Genomic DNA, 25,881 nt, shown 5'->3' with positions numbered 1-25,881 from the left:
TTTACTTTGTTTTGCTGTTTTAGACAAGCTGAGCTCCGCAAAGTGGTGCAGCTCTTGTGGGGTTGTTGGGCACTGGGTATGCAGCTGTGCCTGGCTGGCACGCAGCCCCAGTGGGGTTGGTGAGCAGCCCTGAAATGCATGCCACGGTCTCATTGCTTTCCTTCCAGCTGGTGCAAGCAGCCCATGCGAGAAGGCCTGCAATCCCCGGCTGGGCAACCTGGCGCACGGGCGGACGCTGAGAACGGAGACAGCCTGCGGGAGCCATGCCACAGAGCCCTTCTGCGCCTACACCGAGGACACCACGCTCCGTTGCAAGCCCCCCACCTGCGGCCACTGCAGTGGGGCCCACGCAGGGCTGGCACACCCCCCTGCTGCCATGGCCGACTCCCCTTTCCGCGTGCCACGCACCTGGTGGCAGGCGGCCGGGGACGCCCCACAGGAGACCATCCAGCTGGACCTGGAAGCCACCTTCTACTTCACCCACCTGATCCTGGTCTTCAAGTCACCCCGGCCGGCGGCCATGGTGCTGGAGCGCTCGCAGGACTTTGGCAAGACCTGGCAGGCCTACAAGTACTTTGCCACCAACTGCTCGACGGCCTTTGGGCTGGAGGACGACGTGATGCAAAGGGGAGCCCCATGCACATCCAGATACTCCAACCCCTTCCCCTGCACTGGAGGAGAGGTGAGCATAAAATATGAGAAAGACCCCATGTGCTAAGAGGAAGAATGCATGTGGAAGGTTATTTTTGGTATCAGAAATGGCAGGTCACAAATGGCACATCTGGAGGTGCCAGCATGCCAAAGCAGTGATGTGGGGCTGGGCACCTTGTTTGGTGGCTGCTCTTGGGGTCCCTGCTGGGGGGGGGTCCCCAGAGCCCGGCCCAGCCTTGAGGCAGCTCCCTCTTGTGGCCTCATGCTGTGAGCCTGTTTGCATGGGAAACCAAACCTCACTGGTGCCACAGTGCAGAGAGGAGCAAACATGGACTGTGAATTAAGGCGTCAATTCTGCACTAGTTATTATCCATAAATAGTGTTTTCTCCTGATAATGTGATCTGAGATGAAGGTCCCATCCTTGGAGACCAGCAGTCATGTCTAAGAATTCTCTGTTCAGAGCTCTCTGCAGCTTCTTGGCTGGCCAGAGAAAGTGCTGTCATAATCTTCTTCCTCTTCTTCTCCATTTCTTCTCTCCTGCCCCAAAAAGCAGACTGAACTTCCCTAGAAAGGGACAGTGGGGCTTACTAAGAAGGTAGACCTGCAGGAGAAGCAAGGACACACCCTCTGGGCATTGTCATGGTCCTCAATACTCCTGCAGCCCATGACCCCAGCACCCCAACCAGCAGGCCGTACGACACTGATGTTTGTAGCTCTCAGGTCAGCAAGCACGATGTCTCTGAGGTACTCAGACAGAGTGTACTCAGGTACTCAGAGGAGTGCTTGTGCACTCCTTTGTCAGCTTTCCCAAGGGCTGTTCATGGTGATTAGAAACTCAGGAGTGTCATTTGAGGCACTACTTGCCTTGTTTGTCTTAGGTCACCACAGTTACCCCATAATGTGTCTACACCATGATCAGGGTTATGTCCTGGCCTTGCAAATCCCTCAGCAGGTTGGTGCAGTGTGTGGGCACGGTGGGCATCTTATGCATCAAAATCAGTGCCTATTTTCAAAAAGGAAAGAAATTCAGTATCGTTTGATGCGCCTGCAGTAGCCAGATGCAAAGTAGGCTATTTACTGAGCTTGCTCCTGCAGGACTTCTTCTTCTGGCAGTGCCTCAGTTTGTGTTATTGCAAAGAAGCTATAAAAGTCAAAATCATTTAATTATTCCAGGGCTTAAACAAATGTTGGGTCCAAGAGGCTGGAGCTTGTAAGGTTTTATTTATACGGCACACTTCGGTTCCCTTGTATTTACCTGCAAAGTAGTAACAGCAGCTTTCTGGTGACCAGATGGCAAGCATGCATGCCTAGCAAATATCACATTTAATTTATTACAGTGTGCTACATTCCAGCAATTACTCCTAACTGCCAATAGCAACATGGATCTCACCTAAAGAAACATCAGAGTTTTGTGTTCTGTTTGGAGTTATGCAGCACTTTACTCCCACTTCTGGCAGCACCTAATTCCAGACATATGGAAGCAGTAATTTCACTTGAAACAGTGGTTTTAAATATGCAGTCATCTGGGATGTCCAAGGGTATTATTTAACTGCAGCTCAGTTACCGCAGCGTTCTTTAAAGCACAAACATCAATTCCCTCAGTGCTACTGGATTTCTCTTTAAACTTTTGATGGTATTTTTTAGCACAGTGTAACAACCATAGCCCGTGATCCAGGCTGCTCACCCCGAAATGCTGTAAAGGTAGCAATCTGCTACACTGTGCTTTTATAAAGATGGAAGAATCAGGCTTTTTTCATCCCCAACTGGTCAGTTTATGCCTAGTGATCAAAATGTGTATTGGAGCACATGGCGCAAGAAAGATGACAGAATCACAGAATCATTAAGGTTGGAAAAGGCCTCTAAGATCACAACCCAACCATCAGCCCATCCCCATGCAAGTAATATCTCTCATTTACTGATGGACTGCAGCACGCACCCAACTCATCAGTTTATGCCTATTGACCAAAATATGTTTTGGAGCATATGACACAAGACAGATGTGTCATATCTGTCTCAATGGAAAGAATTACTTAGTGCTATTTTATTTTCATATAGTTCCAGAAGAGAGATTCTCATCCTTTCAGGAACACGATGCCGTGGTTTTGGGCTTTAAAGGCACTGTCACTGGAATTAAGTAGGTGCTTACAGGTGAGCGTGTTTCCTGACTTGCTGAGCTGAGTCCTATCAGGGGCTGCTTGGCCACAGTCTGTTCTCAGGCAAAGACCAGCAGCCCTCCAGCAGCCAGGGAAGCAATGACTTTACTGTAAGGATGCAGGAGCCAAACAAAACATCTGACTGAAGACTTTCCCCATGCTTAATTCAGTGGACTGTTTCACAGCAGTGATCCTCTTAACCTAGATGCAGAAGCCTGTAGGTGCTGGCCTGTTATTATCAGTGTTTTAGCAGGAAGGCTAGGGCCATATTTCATGGGTTGTACAAATGTGCTAGAAATCCAGGGTATCTTTGCAACCCTTCAACCATATTCCTGCAAGGGGAGTTAGAACCGGATTCACCAGCCAAATGCAACCTAAGTAAACAAGATGCAGAAATAAACTCCTTCAGCTCTGTGCTCGGTTTTATTAGTATACAAAAGAGGCTATCTTCCCTCCCACACTTTGGATCATATTAATATTTTTTGCCTTACAAGCTAATCCTAAATTTATCCCTGACTACAGATCACTGCTAAGGGCTTGTCTAGAGGAGGCCCTTAGCAGATGTTAATTCTTTTACTGTGAGTGAGAGTGACTGTCCACTCTGCAATGCAATTATCTCATTTACTTTAAATTCCCATCTGTGGTCAATTCAGATTAGCTCGCCTGAGTGTCCCCATTTAGACAAGCTCTGGCATAAAAGGACTTACTGAAGCTGAGTCCCCTTGACAAGATTTTAGTAAATTAGCAACTTATTTGAGTGTTTATCTATTCAGAATACTACTAATAAATCACTCTGAGACTTCAGCCATTGTTGCTATGTGTTATTAATAGGAGAGGCGTACTTGCAGCTCAGCTGTTTTCCAGCAACCAATTCTAACACACTGCTTGCTGATGTTTGAAACATCACATACCACTGTTTTACTGTGGGCTGCGTGTGTGTCTTACTGAGCATTTTATTGATCTCATGTGCCTTCTGTAGCAGAAAAACCTTCCAGGGCCTTGCCTCACACTTACTGCATGCAACCTTCTTCTGTCCTCAAGGATCTACACAGCAGCCCTACTGGTTCTACCTGAAATTAACTCTATAGAGCAATACTAAGTTTGGTCCTACTCCTCATTATTTTGACCCTGATAGACACTGAGCAGTTGTAATGCTCAATGACACAAACAGGAGTTAAAGATACTTGGTGACTTTTATTTTGGAACCCTAATTTTGGGTTCTAGGAAGAATCTGCCCATTTTGGGCTTATGTTAGGCTTATGTCAATGATGTGTTGTAGGGATATGAAGAACCCAGGCTTGCTAGCTGGTAGTTTATGAAGGGCATATTCAGGTAGAAATAGGAAACCTGAATTTAGTTTTCACTTGTGCTTGAGAGGACTCAGGACAAAGGCAGCTCCTGGCCTGTGCAGAGATGAAGCTTTGGTACTCAGGGAGTTGCACCATGAAAGATACCTTCCCCCAGAGCATGGGCTTCATCAGGGGTGAGGGCAAGAAGCTTCTCAACCTGCCCAGCCATCCTCCCCTTGATTCCCCCTTCACAGCCAGCCCACAACAAGGCCTCATCATCTCCTTTTCTCCCTGGCTGTCTGAGGCTTTTTGGCACACAGAATCTGACCCTCTGCTTGGCTAGCTATTGAAATGCAGCCACCTCCGGGATGGAGCATAGTTGTTGCTTAATAGTGCATGCCAGCAGGCCTCTACTTAGAAAAGCAAATTTCTAACTACTGCAGATCAAGGCTTCTAGATTGGCCTCCAATTATGGCTAAATTATGACTAGATTGGCTAAAACAAATTATTCCTGGGAGGGGGCTGTGAAAGAGAATGAATTCTATATTGTAGGCTGCCAGCAAGAGAATGAATGGGCTCCAGGGCTCAGTTATCCAAACTTATGTTCTCATGTAGGCACTGAAGAACACTGTACTCATGTGAAGCAAAAGGGATTCAGTTTAATTCTCTGAACTGGCATCTGGCCTTGTTAGCAAGGCTATTGCTTCCCTTGAGAAAAGGGCCACAGGCTCCTCTTGCAGCGCTACTCCCTGCTGCTCCATTTCACTGCTTCTTGGTGGTATGCAGGGAAGACTGGCTTACTTGTTGAGCTCCAACTTGTTGGCTGTGAAGCAGGGCTGCTGTTCTTCTCTTAGGGCTTGCTTGGTACAAATGGTGACATGGAAAGCATGTAACCTACATCACTGAATGGCTGCATCTCAGGAGTCTTGGACCAAAAGCTTGTGGAGTTAATCTGAGGTTAGTCAGCATACACAGTGAGTAGTAGCATGAAATTTCCATTCTAGCAGTGTCCAGAATCCCACACAAATGGCAAAGGCTTCAAATTCTGCCTGGGTGACATTTCCAGGAAGGAATCAGTGTCCAAAACAGGCTTACACAAGCCATTCACTCCTCTGTTGCCAGTCTCTGTGCGGCATCCCCCGTGCCCCACCACCGTGGTCAAAGTCTGCAGCCTCAGGGTTAAAATGGAATGCTGTTTCCCACGACCTTTTTGACTGTACCTGTTTGCATACAATTCAGACAGGTGTTCTTCTTTCCCAAATTGAAGTGTAGCTCACGGTCATGGGATGGTTTGCACTGCAATACCAAGCAGCCAGCTCTGCAGACACAAAGCCTTTTCTTTATAGACAAAAGGAGTGGAAAAATATTCATGAAGTCGAGTTACGCTTCAGCTGAAAGAAATGCCATCAATGCGTAGCCCTGTTGCAGGCATCCATGCTGACACCCTGACCCTTGCAGGCCTTTGTAGGATACAGTGAGAGGGGCTGTTCCACAGCCGCAGGGAGACAGCCAGCTGCACAAGCAGACCCAGTTCTCTCCCTAGCTTGCTGAACACAGCTCCAGGTTTTCTTGGTCTTCCATACCCAATACAGGTCCTGTCAGCAGTTCAGGGTTGAGCACATGAATCTTTGTGAGGATGGGGAGAGGTGGGAGAGGAGGGGAGAGCAGTGCTATACCATTGTTCTTGCTGAGCGGACAAAGGACCAACTGAAATGTGCTGATTGGTTTTCCTAAAGCAGGGTAGCACAGCCTTGACAAGGGGGATTCTGCAAATGAAAAGAATAAAACAATAATTATTTTCCTTGATGTGCCTCGCTGATGGCGTTGTATTTACTCCTTCTGTGTCGTTTCTGCTGTTGTCATTTTGCAGACCATTTCCCTGTGCCTTCCAGGCTCAGCATGACAAGTTTGAGTCGGAGAAGCTGAGGCCCAGCACCTCAAGTAGGGCACAGGGTAGTGGGTCCCTGCATCCCACCCTAGGGCTGCCTGTGTCTCCTGTGAGTGTCTCTTAAGTATGATAAGTGACCTAAAGGGCTGCCTTTATCACCACAGTCACTTGCATCTTGACAAAGGCCCATGGTGGCAGGAGGTTCTGGTTGTCCATAGCACATCGTGGCTCATATAGGCAGCTTTAATATCATCAGATCTATATTGGTTTTGTTGACTTCCTTAGGCCACTTTGACTTCAGACTCCACTTTGTTGTTCTCAGCATCATTCATTAGCATTTTCCTTCCCACTGTGGATATATATATAAAGATGCCCTTTCATTGCCTTTCAAGTGTAAACATACTAGGGTACTTCTTGCAAAGGGACTTTTATGTATTTATAAATCGAGGTCATTGTGGTGCAGGCGGTTACTTGAGTACACCATGCTCAGAGCCGCTGTTTTATTTATATTCAGGGCTACATTTTTGCATCTGGGGACTGGCCAGTAGCTAAGGCTTCTTGTGCCACTTAAGCCAAAGAAGAAAAAAAAAATGAAATAATCAACAGATCAAGAGCTGCTCATGACAGCCTGTGAGGAAATGGAAATGCTATGAAAATTTATTAGGGGCTGTCAGCTTTGCCGTATGCCCAAACCATGGAGAGCTTGGCTGAAGAGCAGCCTGTTTGCATTCCACAGCATGCACAGGGATGGCACTGAAGCTAGGACCTGGCAGTGGGCACTGCACCAGGCTCGCTGGCACTGAGGGGCATCACTGTGCTGTTGTCTAACACAGGGATTTCAGCCTGCTTTTCCATTTCTTATTGAAGCATTGCTTTTTCCTTGGACTTTTGCATGGGGACAAAAGTCCCCTCTAGTACCACATATAGAGAGACTTCTCCCCTCCCAACCTAGATGGCCTCATGCAGGTTTGAAACCACACCCTTGCTGACATTGCTTCATGAAAGCATCGCATTTATGGACATGGGATCTAACAGCACAATTAGAAGGCTTAGAAGGAACATTACCCTCAAAAATCAGTTGGTATTTTAACTTGAAAACAGATGTTTGTTTCATTTGCCTCCTACTTTGTGACATTTTCTCCTCAAATATGAGATGTTGCTAGATAGTTATTTTTAAATGGGAGCTGAGAGAGAGATTTGGTTCCTGGGACTGTGCTAAAGAAGAATCCCAAACATCTGAAGATTTACAGTGAGCTCACAACACTGGCAATGAAAATGCCTTTCTGGTAGGATATATTATGGCACATCCAGCATAAAAGTGCTGTGGGTTTTCAATTTATCACTTCCTACTTGTTCTACAAAATAGAAATGTGTAGTAATGCACACACGGAGCAGCTGCTGATGTAGAGATCCTGTCCTCCCACTTCTGACTGCCATGCATGGTGCTGACTATCATGTGGGAGAAGTCACATCGTCTACCTAACATTGTAATGCTGATTATTGGCATATTGTTCATAAGACACATAGAGACAGGCAGCTCTGGTGGCCATGGGGTGCTTCCTGATGAGGCTCATTGCATGCAGAAAGCCAGAGAGGGGGCATGCAGGGACACCAGGCTTACAGCACCCCATGGTCAGGTGCACATGCACAGAGGCAGCTCACTCATCTCAAATCCTGCAGTGGAAAGTTGGATGTAAAAGTCCTAGGAGAGGTGAAAGCAGGACATGGTCCACGTGAAAGTGCATGTGGATCTGGGGTGCCGGGCAGCAGCAGACCCACCGCAGCTGCACGGAGACGTGTGACCCCAGTGATGTGCTGGGATTACTCCGGAGACAGGCTGGGATAAATTGGCAAGGGTAACGACTGAACAGGGAAATCCTGCTGGGAAACACATCCTTGATCTTATTGTGCAGCCTCTGGGGGCTACGGCTCAGTCGGTTGGGACAGAGCAAAGAATCGCCATTTGTATGGCATCTCACATGTTATAATGACTGTTTTGTATTTTATTAAAACAGACCCGCTAGCACTGGGGGATAGGGGTGTTTACTGCAGTGGTAGATCTGAGACTCAGCTCCCCCGCTGTTGTGCGAGCAGTGCGGGGCAGCCGGGGCAGCAGGGTGAGCCCCTGGGAACTGCAGATAGGGCTCATGTTTAGCATCACTGTTTTCAAGCAACCATAAAAAGAAATGTTTGTAACGATTTAGGGGCTGAGCTGGAATACTGGCTCCATTGAAATCAGTGGCATAACTCCCCCTGAATTCCACATGGCCGTGGTTGAACTCCCTCAGCGTGAAGGCACTCGGGACTACTGATTTCCTCACTGTGCTGCCTTTATGAGGGCCACAAGCACCAGTTGCCTGCCTTAAAACAGGATAGATAAATGAGAAAAAGTGAAAATAATCAGAAAAATGTCTGTTGCTGTATCTAGCATAGAGTATTCCCATTTGTGTACTTCCTTCGCCACTCCTATCTGAATGAGGATGAGTGAAGAATTCTCTGAGACAAGATTGATGTAATAGATAGGAAACCAAAATTCTGGTTTTTACTGAAAATTCTCAGCCAGTCATTTTCCATCATCTCCACTAAATGGGATCAATGTCTTCAAAACTGAAAGTTTTTCAGGGATTTTTTTTTTCCATATCTGAAAGCATCTTGTGTTCACAGAGCCACAAACAAGTAAATGCGAGCAGAATGACACTGATGTGTGTTGGGGTAAACAGCAGTTCCTGAGGGGAGGTGCAGGGTTGCTTGTTGGGTTCATTTGTCTTGATAGTTTTATATCAGAAAAACAGGTCTGTGTTCGTGGAAGGGATGAAGAAACACCAACACCGAAGTGTTGGTATTTATTAATGTCCCTTATGTGACTCATTACTTCCACACAAGGGATTCACCACCACCCACCTTACTCCTCTGACCACCTCTCCAAGCCAGCCTGCTCCCTTTTGACAGTGTTTCAGTAGAAGCAGCTAAATGCTTGAATACCGCAAGAAAGAAGTGCTTGTCTGACAGCTTTAGGTGGTTTTATACCACTGCTGGAAGCAGTGCATCAACCCACTAGGCCATGTTGCACTCAAATAGTCAAGCAACTCACTGCAGTGGTGTTTGCAAACGTAACTCATCAGGCCTTCCAAAGCCAGTTAGACAGTGAAGGGACATCTAGCTATTTAATGAGCGTAAATCATAACTTAAATATTCCGGTAACTAATCCATGTCGTTAATTTGTCATTCCACACGAATGACAGTTGTATGAATGACGTGCTGTTTCTGGGGACACACCACAGGCAGCTGGCCCAGCAAGTTGAAAATAAAGCTCTCGAAGAAAATTATTTTTGTCTAGTGCTCTTGATGTCTCATTTGAGCCAATATTTACGTATTCAATCAGACAGCAGTTAAAATAAAGACTGATTGAAAAGTGTTTTCTTAAACCTCGGGAACTCCAACTTTCCTTCCTTATCTCAGACTCTCAGCTTGCTGCCATGCTGCATCACTTTTCCACTAGGAAGCGGCCTGGGACTGATGGGAGCCAAACGTTTGGAAATCTGAGCTTCATTTCTTAAAAAATAAGGGGTGGTGGCAGGAGAAGCTGATGAGGTCTCCTCCACCTGATGTCTGCCTTGAGCAGGTCAGCTGTGGCTAATGGCCAAAAGCAGTGTAATGGCCAGCAATGCTGTAGGGACTAAATTTGGTGCACCAAAAAGTATGGGGGTATTGCATGCACCTGGGGATGGCCCCACACTCCTAACACCCCCCGTTCTTCCTCACACCTCTGCAGGTGATATACCGTGCCCTCTCACCACCGTATGCCGCTGAGGACCCATACAGTGCAGAGGCCCAGGCCCAGCTGAAGGTGACCAACATACGTGTGCGGCTGCTGGAGTGGCAGAGCTGCCCCTGCCACCTGCTGGAACCACCGGCCCCGCCGGCCCCACACTACGCCGTCTACGACTTCATTGTGAAGGGCAGCTGCTTCTGCAACGGCCATGCCGACCACTGTGTCCCCGTCAGAGGGTTCCGGCCTGTCAGGGCAGCCGGTGCTTTCCATGTGGTATGTACACAAGCTTAGTGACGTCTCCCTAAAATGTTAACATTTCTGACTCTTGTCTACCCACATATCCTAAGTAGCAATATCTAAGAAGTACAAAACGCATTTTGATGACAGAGAGGGAGAAGAACTTCCCCAATGGAGCAGGAAACACACAATTCCTACTGCTCCTGGAGCATCCTCTTCATACTAATTTGGACCATGAGCCAAGGGGCAGGAGGGCTCCAGTTCTTACACCAAGGCTTTCCATTGTACCTCTCAAGTCAGAGAATCTCCTAAGTTGGATGGCACTCATAAAGATCGAGTCCAACTCCTGGCTCAGCACAGGACCTCCTAAAAATCAGACCATATGTCTGAGTGCATTTTCCAGACACTTCTTGAACTCTGGCAAGCTTAGTGCCACAACCACTGCCCTGAGTTTCAGTGCCCACCACTCTCTCATGTTCGCACCCTGCCAGATGGAGGATGCTCTGACCTCACTGCCCACAGTGCACTGTGCCCTCTCTGCCTCTCCTGGCTGGCCCTGAAGACACTGTGCTGGCAGGAGAGCCATAAGGAAAATTGAAGAGGGTAAGTATGGTGCCCTGAACAGTGTGAAAAGTGGGAAGATCATAAAAATGTAAGCCAATGACTTGAGGTAAGGAGGTCTGGCATCTATCCAGCTCTTCGAAGAACTCTCATTTCAGTTAAATTATGGTCTAAAACATGAAACAGACATTGTGTTTCCCTTCTAATAGAGCTAGTCTTGCAACATCTTGAAAATACACAAGTATGAAGCACTATGATTGATAAGCCTGTTTCATGTACTGCTGCTCTAATGCTGCTCACAGATGTTCCCTGAGAGAAAGCCTTTGAAAGGAGCTGTTTGCTTGGGATTGTTTCTGTGTGATACAATTGCATGGGAGTGTGACCCAGAGCACTGCTGAGAGCTATAGCAGAGCTTGAAGCCAATTATGCTTCCGGTAGAGCTACAGCCTATAGAAATCTCAGTGCACAGGTAGCAGGCGGTGATGTGGGAATGAGCCAATGCCAGAATCATGCTGAAAAACAAAACAAGAAATAGCAGCAAGCCTCTGCACCAGTCCCTGGGGGAGTGGGAAAGTAAACATCGCTTATAAACATGGCATGAGTCCCAAAGGTGACGTCTGTGTAACAAGGCTGCTCACCCTCAGAGCTGAATCCGCATGGCCTATGAAGGATGGGCCAGCCTAAGGGCAACCTGGCATGGTTTGCAGCAGGACCCTGCTGGAGGGTCTGGGCATGATGAAACATTTCCCCTACTGATATATCCTCAGCCATTGCCACTTGCACTGTCAGATCAGGGCAGAAAGGCTGCAGAACCTGTGGCTGCTACAACTCAATTTCTGATTGCTTGGGGCCAGCGCATCCTGCTCAGTTCAGGACCTCATCCTGGCCCTCTGCCACAGGATTCCTCCCATCGTATGAATTTTTTCTCAGTGGCTGGGCCATTGTGCTCTGGAGAAGAATGTTCTGAATGGCTGAACAGAGGCTAAGTTTGGGCTGGCCATGAGATCATAAAATCATGGAATAGAATCGTATAATTACCAAGGTTGGAAAAGGCCTCTAAGATTATCCAGTCCAACTGTCCACCTATCACCAGTATTTCCCACTAAACCCTGTCCCTCAATATAACATCTAAACATTTCTTTATTGATAATACTGACCCAGGACCCTTGACCAGCTGAAGCATCCTGTTGGCCTGCTTGCCACAGTAGCAAAGGCCACAGTGGAAGTCAGCTTGGACATAGGCAGTAACTTGCAAGTCAGGAATCCAGAGTGAGGAAAAGAAGCCCAGAGGTACCTCACCAGGCTTTGCAGTTCTGCCTCAACGTGAGGACAGGTGACCACCTGGCTCACTGAATCCCTGGCTTTCTAACATCCAAGTGGTTGCGGCGTCGCTCTGAGTCAACAGCCTTGGAAGGCTGTGTCCTTGGGGCTTCCTGCTTTTATCCCTGTGAGCTGAGATATCATCAACTGTTGATTTCATTGTTGCACTGATAATTCACTGTTCTTAACTCTTTAACGTACACCAAACTCCCACTAGTGCAGTCCTGTTGTGCACACCTGTCACTTGCTTTGCACAAAGAGCCAGAACAAATTCAGCTGTCTCAGTTTGTTCTTCCTCCTGTTTTCTTTCCCACAATGACAATTTCAACAACTTGACACAGTGTCTACCTTTGATGAAGACTAGAACCTGGGGATTAGGGTTTGTTTATATATGTAGAGGGACATGGTTTATTGGGAAATTTGGACTGGATGATATTAGAGGTCTTTTCCAACCTCATCAATTCTATTATTCTATGATTAAGTGATTCCAACATACTTAGGATGTACCCAAAACAATTTGGTGTGGTACTGCTACCTTACCAAATAAGTACTACTGCAGATATGCTTCTACACTTCTTTTATAGTCCAAATTGTTGTGTCAGTGTAAGTCAAGGATTTTTCTAGGAGTTGGGCTTTATTTTGTAAGCATAACAGACAAGCCAGTTCAGGAAACTGATCAATGAGTACATCTGAATCAACATGTGGTTGATGTATGCAGGTTGGCCAGTTGGTCTCCCTGGGCTCCTTACATCAGTACTGAATGAGCTGGGTTGGGGGGATGTGCTAAGGCTGGCATACTGAGTACAAGAGCCCTTCTGCATAGCTGGGCAGCGGGAATATCCCTCCCCCTTCCCGCGTGGCTAACCCAGTGGCTGTTGTAAATTGTTATTGTGCTACTGACATCAAAAGACGCTGAAGGTCTTCCCCAGAGCCACTGACAGAAGCCTATTGTACAAGGAATAGAAAACAAAGACAGCCCCCACACCCTGATCAACAAACTTCGTATTCTTTCACAAGAGCGAAATAGGATATGAGAATTTTCTCATGCATAAATTTGGTTGTCTGGTACTTTGGGGAGGATTACCATCCTGTGGGCAGACAACAGCCAGTAGGCATGGTTTCTAAAACTGGCACTGTGGCTTGAATGCAACGCAGTTTAAAAGCCATTGTTAAAGACCAGTATGAATGACGTGCTTTTCCTTTAGGCTGATATCATGCCTGTTTTCCAAGTTCGGAAAAAAATAAAATAAAATAAAGTAAAAATGCTATTTTAGTAGTTCCAAGCAAGCAAGTCTATTAAAAGCAGTTGCCCCTTCCAGCTTTTAGCTCATCTGTCTAGACTATCAGGTCTTTGGGACATTGATAGTGTTTTAGTGTGCATTTGCGTTGGACTCTTAGTACAGTGGGAGAGTTCCTGTAATAGAAATTAATTAATAACAGGTGACTGAGTGCGTTTTTTCCTTAGTATGGCATTTCTTTCACTCTGTGTGACATTTTGGATAAATAGGGTGGAAAGCGCTTTGTAAGATACAACCAAAAAGCCCATGTATTTGCAGTCTGAAAGGAAGTGCTGTAAGGTAATAATTCAGCAACAAAAGGCTATGGAAGGAAGCATGCCCTAGCAACTGTCTTTGTATATAGAAATCAGCCACTCGTTTATCTTGCAGAAGTCAACTTTTGTAACACTGTTTGCATTGTGCCCTCTAACGAGTGACGTGGCGACTGGGCTGTCAAACTAAGAAGGGAAACAGTGTGAAAATGAACAGAGAAGTAAAGACCCCATGACAAAATGAAAAATGGTATGAAAAGGATTTTCTGCTTAACTGAGTCAAGAGCCATGTGAATGCTTAAAGCAGTGAGACACACAGCGAATTGTGTTTGTGTACTTAGCAATGCTCCACGATGACCCCAAATGGATACGCCTTATAGTTAAATGTGAATTGAGGTGAATGAAAAGGGAGGAAAAATGTGCTCTTTCCACAGTCGGCCCATGTGGGTCCCATTCTGCATTCAGAAAGATGCTGAGATGCCAGAGAAATGCCCCAGACTGGTACCACTCTGCCAGGCTGCCACCTCAGCTCTGGTTCCCCAGTGCTCCCCATCAGACTGGGCCTACAGAGGGCACCTGGCCTGGCATCCAGCACTTGGACCAGCACATCCTCACCTGCTGCCACATCTCTTTTTCTTCTGTTCTCTCTTTTCCTTTCTCCTGTTCTTAGCTGTCACAATATCTCTGGAAAACTGAACTAATTCTTGTCTGCACATGGGTTACAAGAAATGGCTTGTTAGTATTCAGCTCCTTTGTTGTTTTCAACACATAAAAACCTTTTATGTCATGCTGGAATTATGTAAGAGAAAAAAAAAGGGATTTTCTTCAGTGCGATAAAGCTAGGATAGAGGAGGTTTTAAAGCAGAGCTGTTTTGCGGAGTAATCATTATAATGCTATTGAAAGAGAAGAAATACATCCTGCCCCAGGCTTGGTTTTTGAAGTGCTTAGTCTGACTTTTGTTAAATTTCTGGGGGAAAAAAGAATAGGAAAAATATATTAACAGTTGCAGAGAGAAACCGGAGAGCCTTTTTCCCTCCCCTCCACACCTCCTTGGGTCATCACCCTGAGCCCCCAGCCTACTCTGCACCCCGCTGAGTGGCTCTCCTGCTGCTTTTCAAGCTTTTCTCTACTACCTCAAGCTTGTCTCTAGCACTGGTTTCCTTCCCCTGTGTGCAATGCACCTTGCAAGCAATCAGTGCAAGGGGGGCATCATGTCCTGCTGTGCCTCAGTGGCTCTCCCAGATTTAACTGATTTCCATTTCCATGCAGCTAGAGACTTTTGAAGTGAGTATAAAGCAGGCTGTAACATTACTTCGTGTATGGCATCTCCCTAAAGAAGATATACAAGTAGTTTTGTAGAGAAATGTAAATTCAGGAGTGAGGAGTCTGGGAGTTTGAAGAGGAATGTTTAGAAGTGGTCGCAAAAATGAAAATGTGAAACCACGAGACACGCTTTGAGAATGAAATATTCCATCTGCAAATTTGTTTTGTTTCTCTCTGTGTCTGCTTCTCATTCTTTCCACACTTTATCACACATTCGAGCACACAGGCGAACCTCAACTTGATAAGCCACACAGAGCAACGAATATCTGTGGTGAGGCAGAAATAGCACAGAAAGCAATGTTATCTCAGCATTTGCCACTTTAGCTCAGATACTTCTGCATTCTGTCAGATTCTGTCTGTATCTGCATGTTGCTCTTACCGTCTGGTTGCTGTGCTGTTGTATTTGTCCCCGCTCTGTGGTCCAGACATTCTAATAAAGCAGGAAAGGACCACTTGAAAGGTTTTTGAAAGATTTCCCTATTTGCATTGCTGATGAAAATTCTTTCAAGGACTCTGAAGGCCAGTTTTGAAGTGTTGCCTGCACTGGTTATTTCTGACCCCTGTGAGACAGTACCTGAAATCTGTTTATTAAAAGGAAACAGACAGAAAGTCATCATCTGTGAGGAGCACTTGTAGTCTGCATGCGTGTGCACCTACGCAACACACAGGAGTTGTTTACTGCACACTTAAGGTTCTCTTCTTGCATTTACTGTCCGTGTTTCTGACAGGAGCAGTTCATGGTGGGTCTCAGCATCAGCCTGTGCATTTAGGAAGAGCACTGTTATGAAATCTGCATCAGACATTGTGGCAGCAGGACATGAGCCCAGTTGTTGCTTCCCCTGTGCTGTGGCTTTCCCTTCAGCTGGCAAAAGAAGGGGCAGCTGAACGGCAAGGCAGAATGCAGCTGATAGGACCTGCTGATGGGGAGGCTTGCAGCTGAAGTTCCCTGAGTGAAACCACACAGAGCAAAATGGTTCTGGGGTGAACAGAAGCAGGAACCGTTTTACCCATGACCACAGCAGGACAGCACTCTGAGTTTGATGATTTGCCCAATGCATCTGGCTCCCGCACACAGAACCTGCGCTCCTTGGCCAAGCCCAAGCTGGTAGCAGAACTGCACTGCCAAAGAGCCAGCAGCACAGGCAGCCACCACAGTCGCTGTGGGATGCAGCCATCCACCATGCTCCCCGAGATGAGTCAGGCCACCAGCCCCTCTGAGGAGCCATGACGACGGTATCCTCACTGCGAGCTGTGGGCTGGGGCTGTGCGTGCCAAGCTGCAGCTGGGCCGTGCTCCAGCCTCTGCCTCTGCTCTGGGCCCAGTGGGCTGGGAGGTGCTCAGCTGCTCCAGAGTTCCATTTCATCGTGTCTGGGGGCGGCAGGGCCGCTCTTGCCCTCTGGCTGCGTCCTGTTTTCTTTGCGTTTGCCAGCAGCGTGATTAATGCCAGCAGCTGACAGGGCAGCTGGCACCAAGCTCACCACACTGGCTTTTCATCTCTAATTACCCCCTTGGACTGTGTTTTCTAGCTGTTCAATTACCTATCTGTCACAAAGATGTCTGACACAGTTCCTCACGGTCTTTGTGCTATCTCCGGTTCTTCCCTTGTGCTGCAGAATGTCTGCCTAGGACAGTAGGTATCTGTGTCCTGAGGTTCTAATTTCTTTTTTCTTCTGCTTGTTGATGTTGGAGATGGATGCTGAGGTTGTGACCTCTGCTGCTGCAGTGGTACGTTGGTGTTGCGCTGTTTGGGAAGGAGAAAAAAGGAAGGTTTTTCAGTGTTTCCCAAGGATGCTTTGGACCTTGGCTTCTTTTAATGTCTCCTGGAAGTGCCTGAAGGGGCTGGAATCCCCCTACTAAAGATCCCTGTAGATCTCAAAGAAAAAGAAAAAAAGATGGGATTACATGATATAATGACATGCATAACATACGAATACTAATCTAACTGAAGGTATAACTGCAGAATATCCACCTTCGGCTGCACTAGACAACAGGCAGGCCTGGTGCTAGCCTTCCTCCCAGCCCATGTCCTTGCACTGGGTTGATGCTGCATCCCTTGTGCTCAGCCAGTGCTGTGGGTGACCCTCACTCTCTTTTCCCCACCAGGTCCATGGGAAGTGCATGTGCAAGCACAACACTGCGGGACCTCACTGCCAGCACTGTGCCCCGCTCTACAACGACCGCCCTTGGCAGGCTGCTGATGGCAAAACTGGAGCCCCCCGAGAGTGTCAGTGTAAGTGGCCAGCTTACACGTCCTTTCTGAGGGGTGGATGAAAACGTGAAGTATCCTCATGCATTTGAATGAGTCACTGGTTCATAGGTCACATCTGCCATTCTAAAATGTGGTTCGTGTTTATGCCTCTTTTCTATAAACGACTTTCACTGCTTTATCAAATCTTTCTGTTCTCTTTGGCTTTGTCCCAGCCTGCAAGTGTAACGGGCATGCCGACACCTGTCACTTTGACATGGATGCGTGGCTGGCATCAGGCAACCGCAGTGGTGGTGTCTGTGACAGCTGTCAGCACAACACAGAAGGGCAGCACTGCCAGCGCTGCAAGCCGGGCTTCTACCGAGACCTGCGAAAGCCCTTCTCTGCCCCAGATGCTTGCAAACGTAAGTCAGCAACCTCTTACTGATGTAAGGCTTTTGCTAAGTAGAAGGCCATCAAAGGTGAGATCTTCCTGCTTGTGCTTGGAGCAATTGTCTTGCTTCAGCAAGGGATGGGGAGCTCTCAGCAGTATGCAATTTGAATTCCTTCATTTACACTGTTTGCAAAAAGCAATGATGAGATTTGCAGGACAGAATCCTGCAGATGCTGTTGACAAATCTGTCCCAAGAATCCCTGTAGGTTGGGGACAACAGAAGAAAGATGAATCATTGACTCTCCTGCTATTTTTGGAGAGCAAGAGCTCTCCAATCATGTTTGCATGCTTCCTTGTTTAGTCGTTGCCATGACCTCAGAAGCAGGGTGCATTGCCTACACAGCAGCAGGTGGGTATGGAAGGAGAAGCAGGAGCACAAGTGAAGCGACATTGCAGAAGGCATAACACCAGGGGGGCAAGACCAAAGGCGGCCCACATGTAAAATTAAATCTTTCCCAAACCAAAGCAGCACTCCAGAATAGCTCCAGAGAACGCTGTAGGCAGTGGTGATGCACCGTAGGGCACACAGAATCCTTAGAGCACAATGGAGACATTGCACAGCACCTGGCTAAGCCAAATGTTCAGTTTTGCATCTGCTTACAGGGGCCAGACATTGCCACCTCCATCCTGCTCCTGCACTGAGATTCATCCCTGAGGCACTACAAGCCCTCCCAGCTCCTCACAGGGGGCTTTCCCTTCTCCATCAGTCACTCTGTGCAAAGAGAAGCAGCTACAGCTGAACTGGCTTTTTTACCGACCTGGTCTGTTTACAAAAGCAGAACTGACCACAGATCTTAATTAGTTGTGTAAATAATTATTTCACTGCTGTACTATGTACACAAGTTGGGTTTTTAGACAGCGGGTTTAATTGCTTTTTAAGGTCTCTACATGCTTGTGGACAGTGAAGTCTCATGTCTCCTTAATTGAAACATCAGATCCTTTCCCTTGGTAATTATTGCCAGAACTTACGCAAAGAATTTTGGTTTTAGAGTCTTGTTAGTAAAAAACACATTTAAATCCTGCACTTAGACCTCCTGCACTCTTTTCAGTATTTACAAACTTCACAGTATAAAGTACTCAATCATTCCAGGGAGACAACTTTCCCTGGCCAAGACTGCTCCCATGGAAATGCAGGGAGTTCGTAATGCTGTCCCTGCAGAGACTGGTACTGTGAACACAGAAACCATTTCTCTCTGGGCTTTGAAACCCTTCCTGAATGTTCTCCACCCTAAGACTCTTCATGGTTTCCCTGTTGAGTTCCCTTTGGCTGATTTGGACCCTACCCATGAGGGTCACTCTGCAGCCAACCCAACACACCCAGTGTGCTGCCCAGGAACACCCCACCCCTCAGGGCTGCCCTGGCCACACTGTAGGGCAGAGATGGGTTTTTCTCCCAGCACAGCATTTTCCAGACCCCCACGGCAGGTTAGGGCTATTTGTTGTAGCTCCAGCTGAACAGTGAATGGCTAATGACTGTTAAATTAAATTATGTAAGACTGATTACAGTCCTCAGCTGGAACACTTCCAAGGACCGTGCCGTGGTTTGCAATAACGAGGACCATTGGGGATGCCCAGTTATTCTTTCAGGAAGGCCACAGCATTGCCTGCTTGCTTCTGGCTCAGAGCACTGTTATTGCTCAACTGCAGAGCAGCAATGAAAATGTAAAAATACCAAAGTCAAAGTAAATAAAAGAGTTGTTAAGCCATAATCTTGAAGGATTCTTTAAAGATTCCTGTAGGTGAACAGTGTATATGATATTTGCCTAGGAGTGAATGTGCTCCAGATAGAATACATTCTGCCGTTTAAAAGAACAATCTGATGACTGTTATCCCCTAGTCATACCTATCTGTCCTTTTCTTTACATCCCCCATGAAGCTTCAGCTTCAGTATGATTGCGGATAATAAACCAGCTTTGATAATTGGCAGGTTGATTTTTGCTTTGAAACGGTAGGTTTTTGAGGGTAAATATTTGTCATACGCAAAGGTTAGATAACAGCTCCAGAAACCACATCTGTGCCAGCAGCTGCAGGGCAAAACACAGCCTTGCTGGTCTCACTGCCTTTTAGTCCCTGTTGGATTGTGGGGATGGGCAGTTGTTCCTTCACACGGGAACAGAGGTCTCGTATCAGGTGTAACCATGTGGTGCAGTGGGGAGAAGTGCCATTTTTTGATGAAGAAAGAAAATGCAAAATTAGAGTCCAGGGATGAAGTGACTTCAGTGTACTTAGGATGTGCCCAAAGCAATTTTGTGTGTGATGCTACTACCATACCAAATAAGTACTGCTGCAGATAAGCTTCTACACTTCTTTAATAGTCTGAAATGCTGTGTCAGTGTATGTCAAGGGCTTTGTTTTCTAAGCCAGTTCAGGAAACTGATCAAAGAGTGCATTTGAATCAACATGTGGTTGATGTATGCAAGTTGGCCAGTTGGTCTGCCTGGGCTCCTTACTTTAGTACTGAATGAGCTGGATTGGCTGCCATGTAAATGATACTGCAAAGCAAACAGATGGAGTTGTGGCAAGTTTCTCCTAGTCCCAGCCCTTACTGGCAGGGTGGCCACAGTGCATGAGCTCTGTGCTGTCCCCAAACCTCACACTGAGACTTGTGCCAGCATCTCCGATCAGCATCATCTTGGTCCTCTGCTCCAGGAGGCAGGATCCAAAAGCTGAAATTCACCATCAGTCAGTGCAGTGGGTGGCTGCCTGGCAGTGGGTCAGGAAATGGCCCATTCTTACAACACCTCCCTGCAGCTCCAATTAAAGCATAGCACCAGCTATGTTCTCATTTTTCATTGCCTGCAATGTGAGCTCACTGCTGTGTTTTCTATATCAACTTCTGTAAATGTAATATATTTTTCTCACCACAAGTGTTGCTATCACCGTTACATTTTCCATTATGGAAAGAAAAAAAAAGAGGTAAGAACTAATCAACTTTATAGGCATCAAGTAATGTGTATAAAGCATCAGTCCTGATAGGACTAGGAGTGAAACTCAGCTGAAACTAAACCAAGATAGGAGCGAGTCTCTCTGAGCACGGAGTGTCAAGTGCTTGCTATTTCCCCTGGAGGGGCTGAGGAATGCCATAAATACTCTCTGCATCTAGGAGGAAAATGGAGCGCTTGGATACATGTGTCAGGTGTAAAACACTTCACAGGCTTCAGGAGAAAGGTATGCAGCTCTCACTGAGCGCCGCTGAAAACTATGCTATTAAAGGTACCGGCGTTCACTGCCTGCAGCTAGTTATGCAGTTTGTGGAGAGGCTGTTTAATCTTTTAATTTTATATAATTATGTTTGTTTGGGAATGGAAAGGGTGGGGAATATTTGGGGACTACTTTGGCAAAGATTTGGGATTCGTCGTCTTCTCTAAGCTGACTGCCAATATTAACTCATCCTTTCTGATTTGGAAACTGCTCTCCAGATATGTCAAAGCCCTGAAACCACGAGCACATCAGTGAACAAAATTAAGTGTGTGCGCAGCAGTATTGTAAGAGAAAGCGAGGTTCTGGAACACATAATGACTTTTCTCTTTTATTCCCTTTGTAGTTGCAAAGTAAAACATATTTGTGTTAGTTTTTATTTTGTTCATCATTCAGATCACAGAAGTGGAATGGTTCACGAATGCCCTCTGATGCCTTGCAATGTTACTCACTTTCACACTTGGAAACGATGGCTTTAAAAGAAGTGCTTTTTGCACTCCTTTGATTAAATAATCTGTCAGCAGTGGTGTTTTTAACCACTAATTAGCCAGCAAGTCATTGTTGCTGTATGACTAACCCTGTGGTGTCCCCACAGCCTGCGCCTGCCACCCGCTGGGATCGGCCGCACTCCCCCTGGGACCTCGCACTTTCTGTGATCCCAGCACCGGTGACTGCCCCTGCAAGCCTGGCGTGGCGGGGCCACGCTGTGACCGCTGCCTGCCCGGGTACTGGGGCTTCGGTGCTGGAGGCTGCCGCCCTTGTGACTGTGCCCGGAGCTGCCACCCTCTCACTGGTGATTGCCACAGCAGCAGGTGAGCAGGGGCTCCAGCTGCCTCCTGAGCCCCAGCGCAGGTATTGCTCCTGCGTGGTTTATGTGCCATCTGACAGCACCTGTTCAGCCAAGTAATCAGTACTGTCAGGGATTGGGGGAGGAGGGAACATTGATGCTGTGGCTCCTTTGGGTGCCAGACACTGACATGGTGGCACTGCTGGCACTTGGTGCTGGTGTGAATGGAGCAGGTGTTTTCCATGCCCTTCACAGTTTTTTCCTCTCCATGAGCAAAATAAGATCCTCAGGGAGACTTGAGCACCCAGAGACCAGCGCTAAATGTTGCTGCTATTACAGCTCAGTTTGCACTGGTCAGTCGAGCTCTGACTCGATTTCTAGAGGCAGCACATGTGAATGACACCTCACTGTCTGGATCTCACTGGATGCTTTTTTACCATAGAGATAATGTTTTTAACAGATAAATCCCTATTGCACATTTTAAACCAAAAATGGATTCGTGACTCACTCTGGCAACCCTCAACCAGCTCATTTTCTGAAGTCATCCCTTTCAGCTGTGTATGTTTGACATTGAGACGTGTGGCAGAGCTACTCTCCAAGGATGGGCAATGAGTTATGAGGTGCTTTCTGCCATCAGCAAGAGGATGGATGGCTGACCCTCTTCCTTTCCCCCAGCAGTGCGGATGTGAGCTGGCAGCAAGAAGTGCTGCCCTTCCAGCCAGTGCTCAACGAGAGCAAGCCTGCCTGGGGCTGGGAAGATGAGCAAGGCTTCTCAGCTCTGCGGCACTCTGGTAAGACCACAGCCCCGCGTGCTCCCCACCACATCCCTCCCACTGAGGTGTCCTACATTAGCATGCAGCATCTTACTTTGGCATCAGCTGCGCTGAGGGTTCAGTGAGAACTTGTCTGGTACCCCCAGATGCAGGTCCGACTGGGGAATTCCTTCTCCCCAGCCCTGCTAGGCTGGACAAGGCAGTGCTGGAGCTGAAGTGAAGCAGCCTGGCCCCACAGCACTGCATGGGCTGGCGACAGCCACATCCCCCTGCAGAACCACTGCACACAAGCAGGCCAGGTGTAATTTCCTGAGTTTGCAGAAAGCAGCATGATAAAAATCTTGAGGATAGGTTAAATGAGTTAACTGAGGGGAAAGCGCCATCATTTGTCTGGACAACTTAATCTGAAACGTAAATAAGTGCAACGTGTTATTCCTTGTTCTAAGACCAGGGAAGTCATTAATTTGCTTGAACCTCGGCAGCGTTTCCTTCTAAAACTGTGCCTGGGACACTGCAGTGTGGAAAATACCACAGGAAAATACATGCATGTTATTTGCATCCTGAGGCCTTTGTTTCCCTTCTCTTCAAATTGTAAACAAAGAATAATTGCCCTCGGACTAAGGCTATGATCAGGCCAGATCTGAGAACAGGGCACATGAAAGTCCCTAGCAGATCCCAGTGATGCAGCCAAATCCCTCCTATATCTTGGAGGCTGAGACCATGAGGCAGCAGCCACTTCCAACGTGCCCTTTCCCCCCCCCCCCAGGTCCATGTAGCTCTCCTGGATGGTGGCAGCGATTTCTGCCCTCCCAAACCCCAGGGTCTCTGCAAAGATCCCCACTGGGAAGTACAATCCACATCCATTTGCTTTGTTTTCTTCCCACAGGTAAATGCGAGTGTAAAGAGCAAGTTTTGGGCAACTCCAAGGTCTTCTGTGGGATGAAGTATACCTACGGTGAGTTGTGGTAGGCGGTGGAGGTGTACAGCTCAAAGCTGAGCTGTTGCAGTGAGGTGATGTATATTGTCTATGTGGGTGTAGCACGTTGGATTTCAGTGAATGAGCGGAGATATCTTGTTTCCTAAGACCTCTCAGGTCTGTTCTAGCAAAGCACCTCCTCTGTACTGCTGCAGTGCACGGACAGCTTTGTGCAGCACTCCCTCCCATCATAGCTTTCCAGAAGTTTCCTGCACCTGTTTGATCCTGCATGAAAGCTGAAAATGAGCAGGGAGATAATCCATAATGTGGCACTCTGAGGAACAGCCCACAAAGGGAAGTTCAAGGGGCCGCCAGTTGTTGAAATATAGCCCTGGCTTAGCGATCTTAGAAAAAATCTGATTTTGCTTTGCTTTGCTTTCTGGCTGCAATAGTCACTGTGTTTAATCTTGCAGAAGATAAGAAATAATGAAATAAAAAGCACAAAAAAGCCAAGTTCATAAATCTTATCTAAAGCGCACTCAGGCTTGCTGCCCTTTCATCACTCAACATGCAAGGTGTCAGCTCAGTGGGAGACAGATGAATTACATGGCTCATCACAAGTGCTGTAGAAGGGAAGGTTTCCCTGTGCTTCATAACATGTGTTATGAACAGCTATGGGGACCCAGCTGTTCCCCCTGCAGATGTGCTCCCCAGCAAGAAGTTGGGGCTAACTCCGGTGTAATGAAATCATTGTTTTCACTGTTTCATCCAGACTTGAAATAGTTCATACATTCCTGTTTTTTAATTCGTGTCTTCCCAGTGATAAAGACAAAGATCTTGTCAGCTCATGACAAGGGCTCCCATGCAGAAGTCAATGTGAAGATCAAGAAAGTCTTGAAGTCTACAAAGCTGAAGATTCTGCGGGGTAAGAGGACCCTCTACCCTGAGTCCTGGACTAACAGAGGCTGCACCTGTCCAATCCTCAATCCCGGTAGGTTTGACTCCCTGGGAAGTACATCCCCTCCATAATCCCACAGATTTCATCCTCACCTTTTCACCCCCTCATGCCAATGAGTTTAAGCTACAGCCCAGTGTTGATTAGATTACTGGCATCTGCATCATTTGGGTTCCAGCAGCAATATCCAATTGAATTTTGTAGGTAAAAATATGGTTCATTCTGTAGACTTTTGAACATAATTGCTCTTCATGAAGTGTATTAACAGCACTACAGCTTTATTAGGATAGCTGTATTCCCACAGGGAGTTAGATGCATATTGTGCCATGATTATGTGACGTATCTTTTCAAAACTAATGTGAATTTGAATCCATAAAAGCACATTTAATCCTAATCTTAGGCATGATATTGTACAGAAGATAGAATCTAATCACAAGGGAAGATGCAACTTGCAAAGTGATTAATTCACATCTTCAACTTTCAGAAGAGCTTCTCTTATGCAGTGTGAGGGAGGCTTTGGCTTCACAGTTTTTCACTGAAATGAAGTGTAATCTGTATATACAGTATCCAGTAGGAACAGGGAAATGCATACTCCAGGTTTTCTTCAATAGAGCAAATCTAAGATCCAGCTGACACACCTTTCTTTACAACTCCAAGATAAACCAACTAATTTGGATAAAATATTTTCTTTCTGTAAAGTGCACACTTCACCTGCAAATCACTGATTGAAGCATTGACTTGTGCTGAGACTTATTCTACACGTGCATCTTTGGGAGATTCTTTCAGAGGGGAAGGACTGTCTACTAGGCTGGGTCATGCAGTACGGTTATTCATTTATGAGGTATTTGCAGTCTTCTTTCATGTCCAAAGTGACTGCATTTGGCTTTGAAGGCAATCTGCCCTGATTGTACATCTGCAGTCAGGAGGTCTCCTCAGGTGCAAGGGTCAGATGGATCAGCAGCACTGGGCAGGACTTCCCTGTTTGAGCACAGCAAGACCTTGGATAGTGGTAAAACACCATAAATCTGTAATGAAATAGATACTGCTATTTTAATTTTCCTTATGCAAAGCAAATGCACTCAACAAAGCCCAGATATGGCTGCTGCCTTAACACAAATCTGGAGGAAAGCCACAGAAACTGTCAGAGACCAGTTGCACAGGGCAGCCCCACACCTGACTACCAGCCCTGTGACACCATAAGCTTCAGGGGAGCTTCCCTGGTTTCCACAGCAGAGAAGAGAGCAGAACACATAGCCCGTTAAGGTCATAGCCACTTGGATGTCAGCAGAGCAGCAGAGGTGTAGTTGTTGGAATCCCATCAGTATAAATCATTTCAGCTTTCATATTCAAAAGCATCTGTGCAGCTTTTGGAATCTCTTGGTCCTGGGAGGAAACTTGAAAACATCAATTGAGTGCACCTTAAAGAATGAATCACATCAAAGGGGGAAAAAAACAATCCCAAATATTCATTTCTGGATAGTTGGCAATACTATAAGAGCAAAGTTAGCCCTCTCTCAGGGTAAGAGTTTATGACCTCCAGATGAATAAACCACCAACAGCAGGACAGAAAGCCAAGCTGACATAATGTAATTACTTGATATATAGCTGTAATGGAAATCACATCTCCTAAAAACATAAAGGACTTGAATGATAAAAGCAGAAGAAAGCAAAACATATTTTTACTCTGTTTCACGGTGCTGAAGTGACACCAAATGGAGGGTAAGCTCTTAAAAGTTCCAGCAAAAAACAGAACCTCCACACATTTATCAGATCTCACAGGCTGCTTCCAGATGATAAATGTGCCGAGGGTCCCATGAGGGAGCAGAGTGGCCTTTGGGGAGCTCAGAGGGAGATTTGATGTCTTGGCC

General features: G+C 46.7%; 1 protein-coding gene across 5 annotated transcripts in view; it reads left to right on the top strand.

The window, feature by feature from the left end:
- NTN4 (netrin 4) overlaps positions 1 to 25,881 on the top strand; it is a 30,899-nt gene that overhangs the window by 2,749 nt on the left and 2,269 nt on the right. For 3 of the 5 annotated variants that reach the window (XM_015858525.3, XM_085515112.1, XM_085515106.1), the window contains exons 2-9: positions 168 to 682; positions 9,755 to 10,027; positions 16,849 to 16,975; positions 17,167 to 17,355; positions 21,178 to 21,394; positions 22,045 to 22,160; positions 23,029 to 23,097; positions 23,879 to 24,049. In XM_015858525.3, coding sequence (XP_015714011.2) covers positions 168 to 682; positions 9,755 to 10,027; positions 16,849 to 16,975; positions 17,167 to 17,355; positions 21,178 to 21,394; positions 22,045 to 22,160; positions 23,029 to 23,097; positions 23,879 to 24,049 — 1,677 coding nt within the window. Of the gene's footprint in view, positions 1 to 167; positions 683 to 9,754; positions 10,028 to 16,848; positions 16,976 to 17,166; positions 17,356 to 21,177; positions 21,395 to 21,923; positions 21,997 to 22,044; positions 22,161 to 23,028; positions 23,098 to 23,878; positions 24,050 to 25,881 lie in introns of those variants that run through there. The other 2 variants (XM_015858534.3, XM_085515115.1) reach the window with 2 other exon arrangements.

This window comes from Coturnix japonica, chromosome 1 (assembly GCF_054131305.1).
Source record: "Coturnix japonica strain WE chromosome 1, WE-NBRP24, whole genome shotgun sequence".
Lineage (NCBI taxonomy): Eukaryota > Metazoa > Chordata > Aves > Galliformes > Phasianidae > Coturnix > Coturnix japonica.
This window is presented reverse-complemented; position numbering and strand designations above follow the sequence as displayed.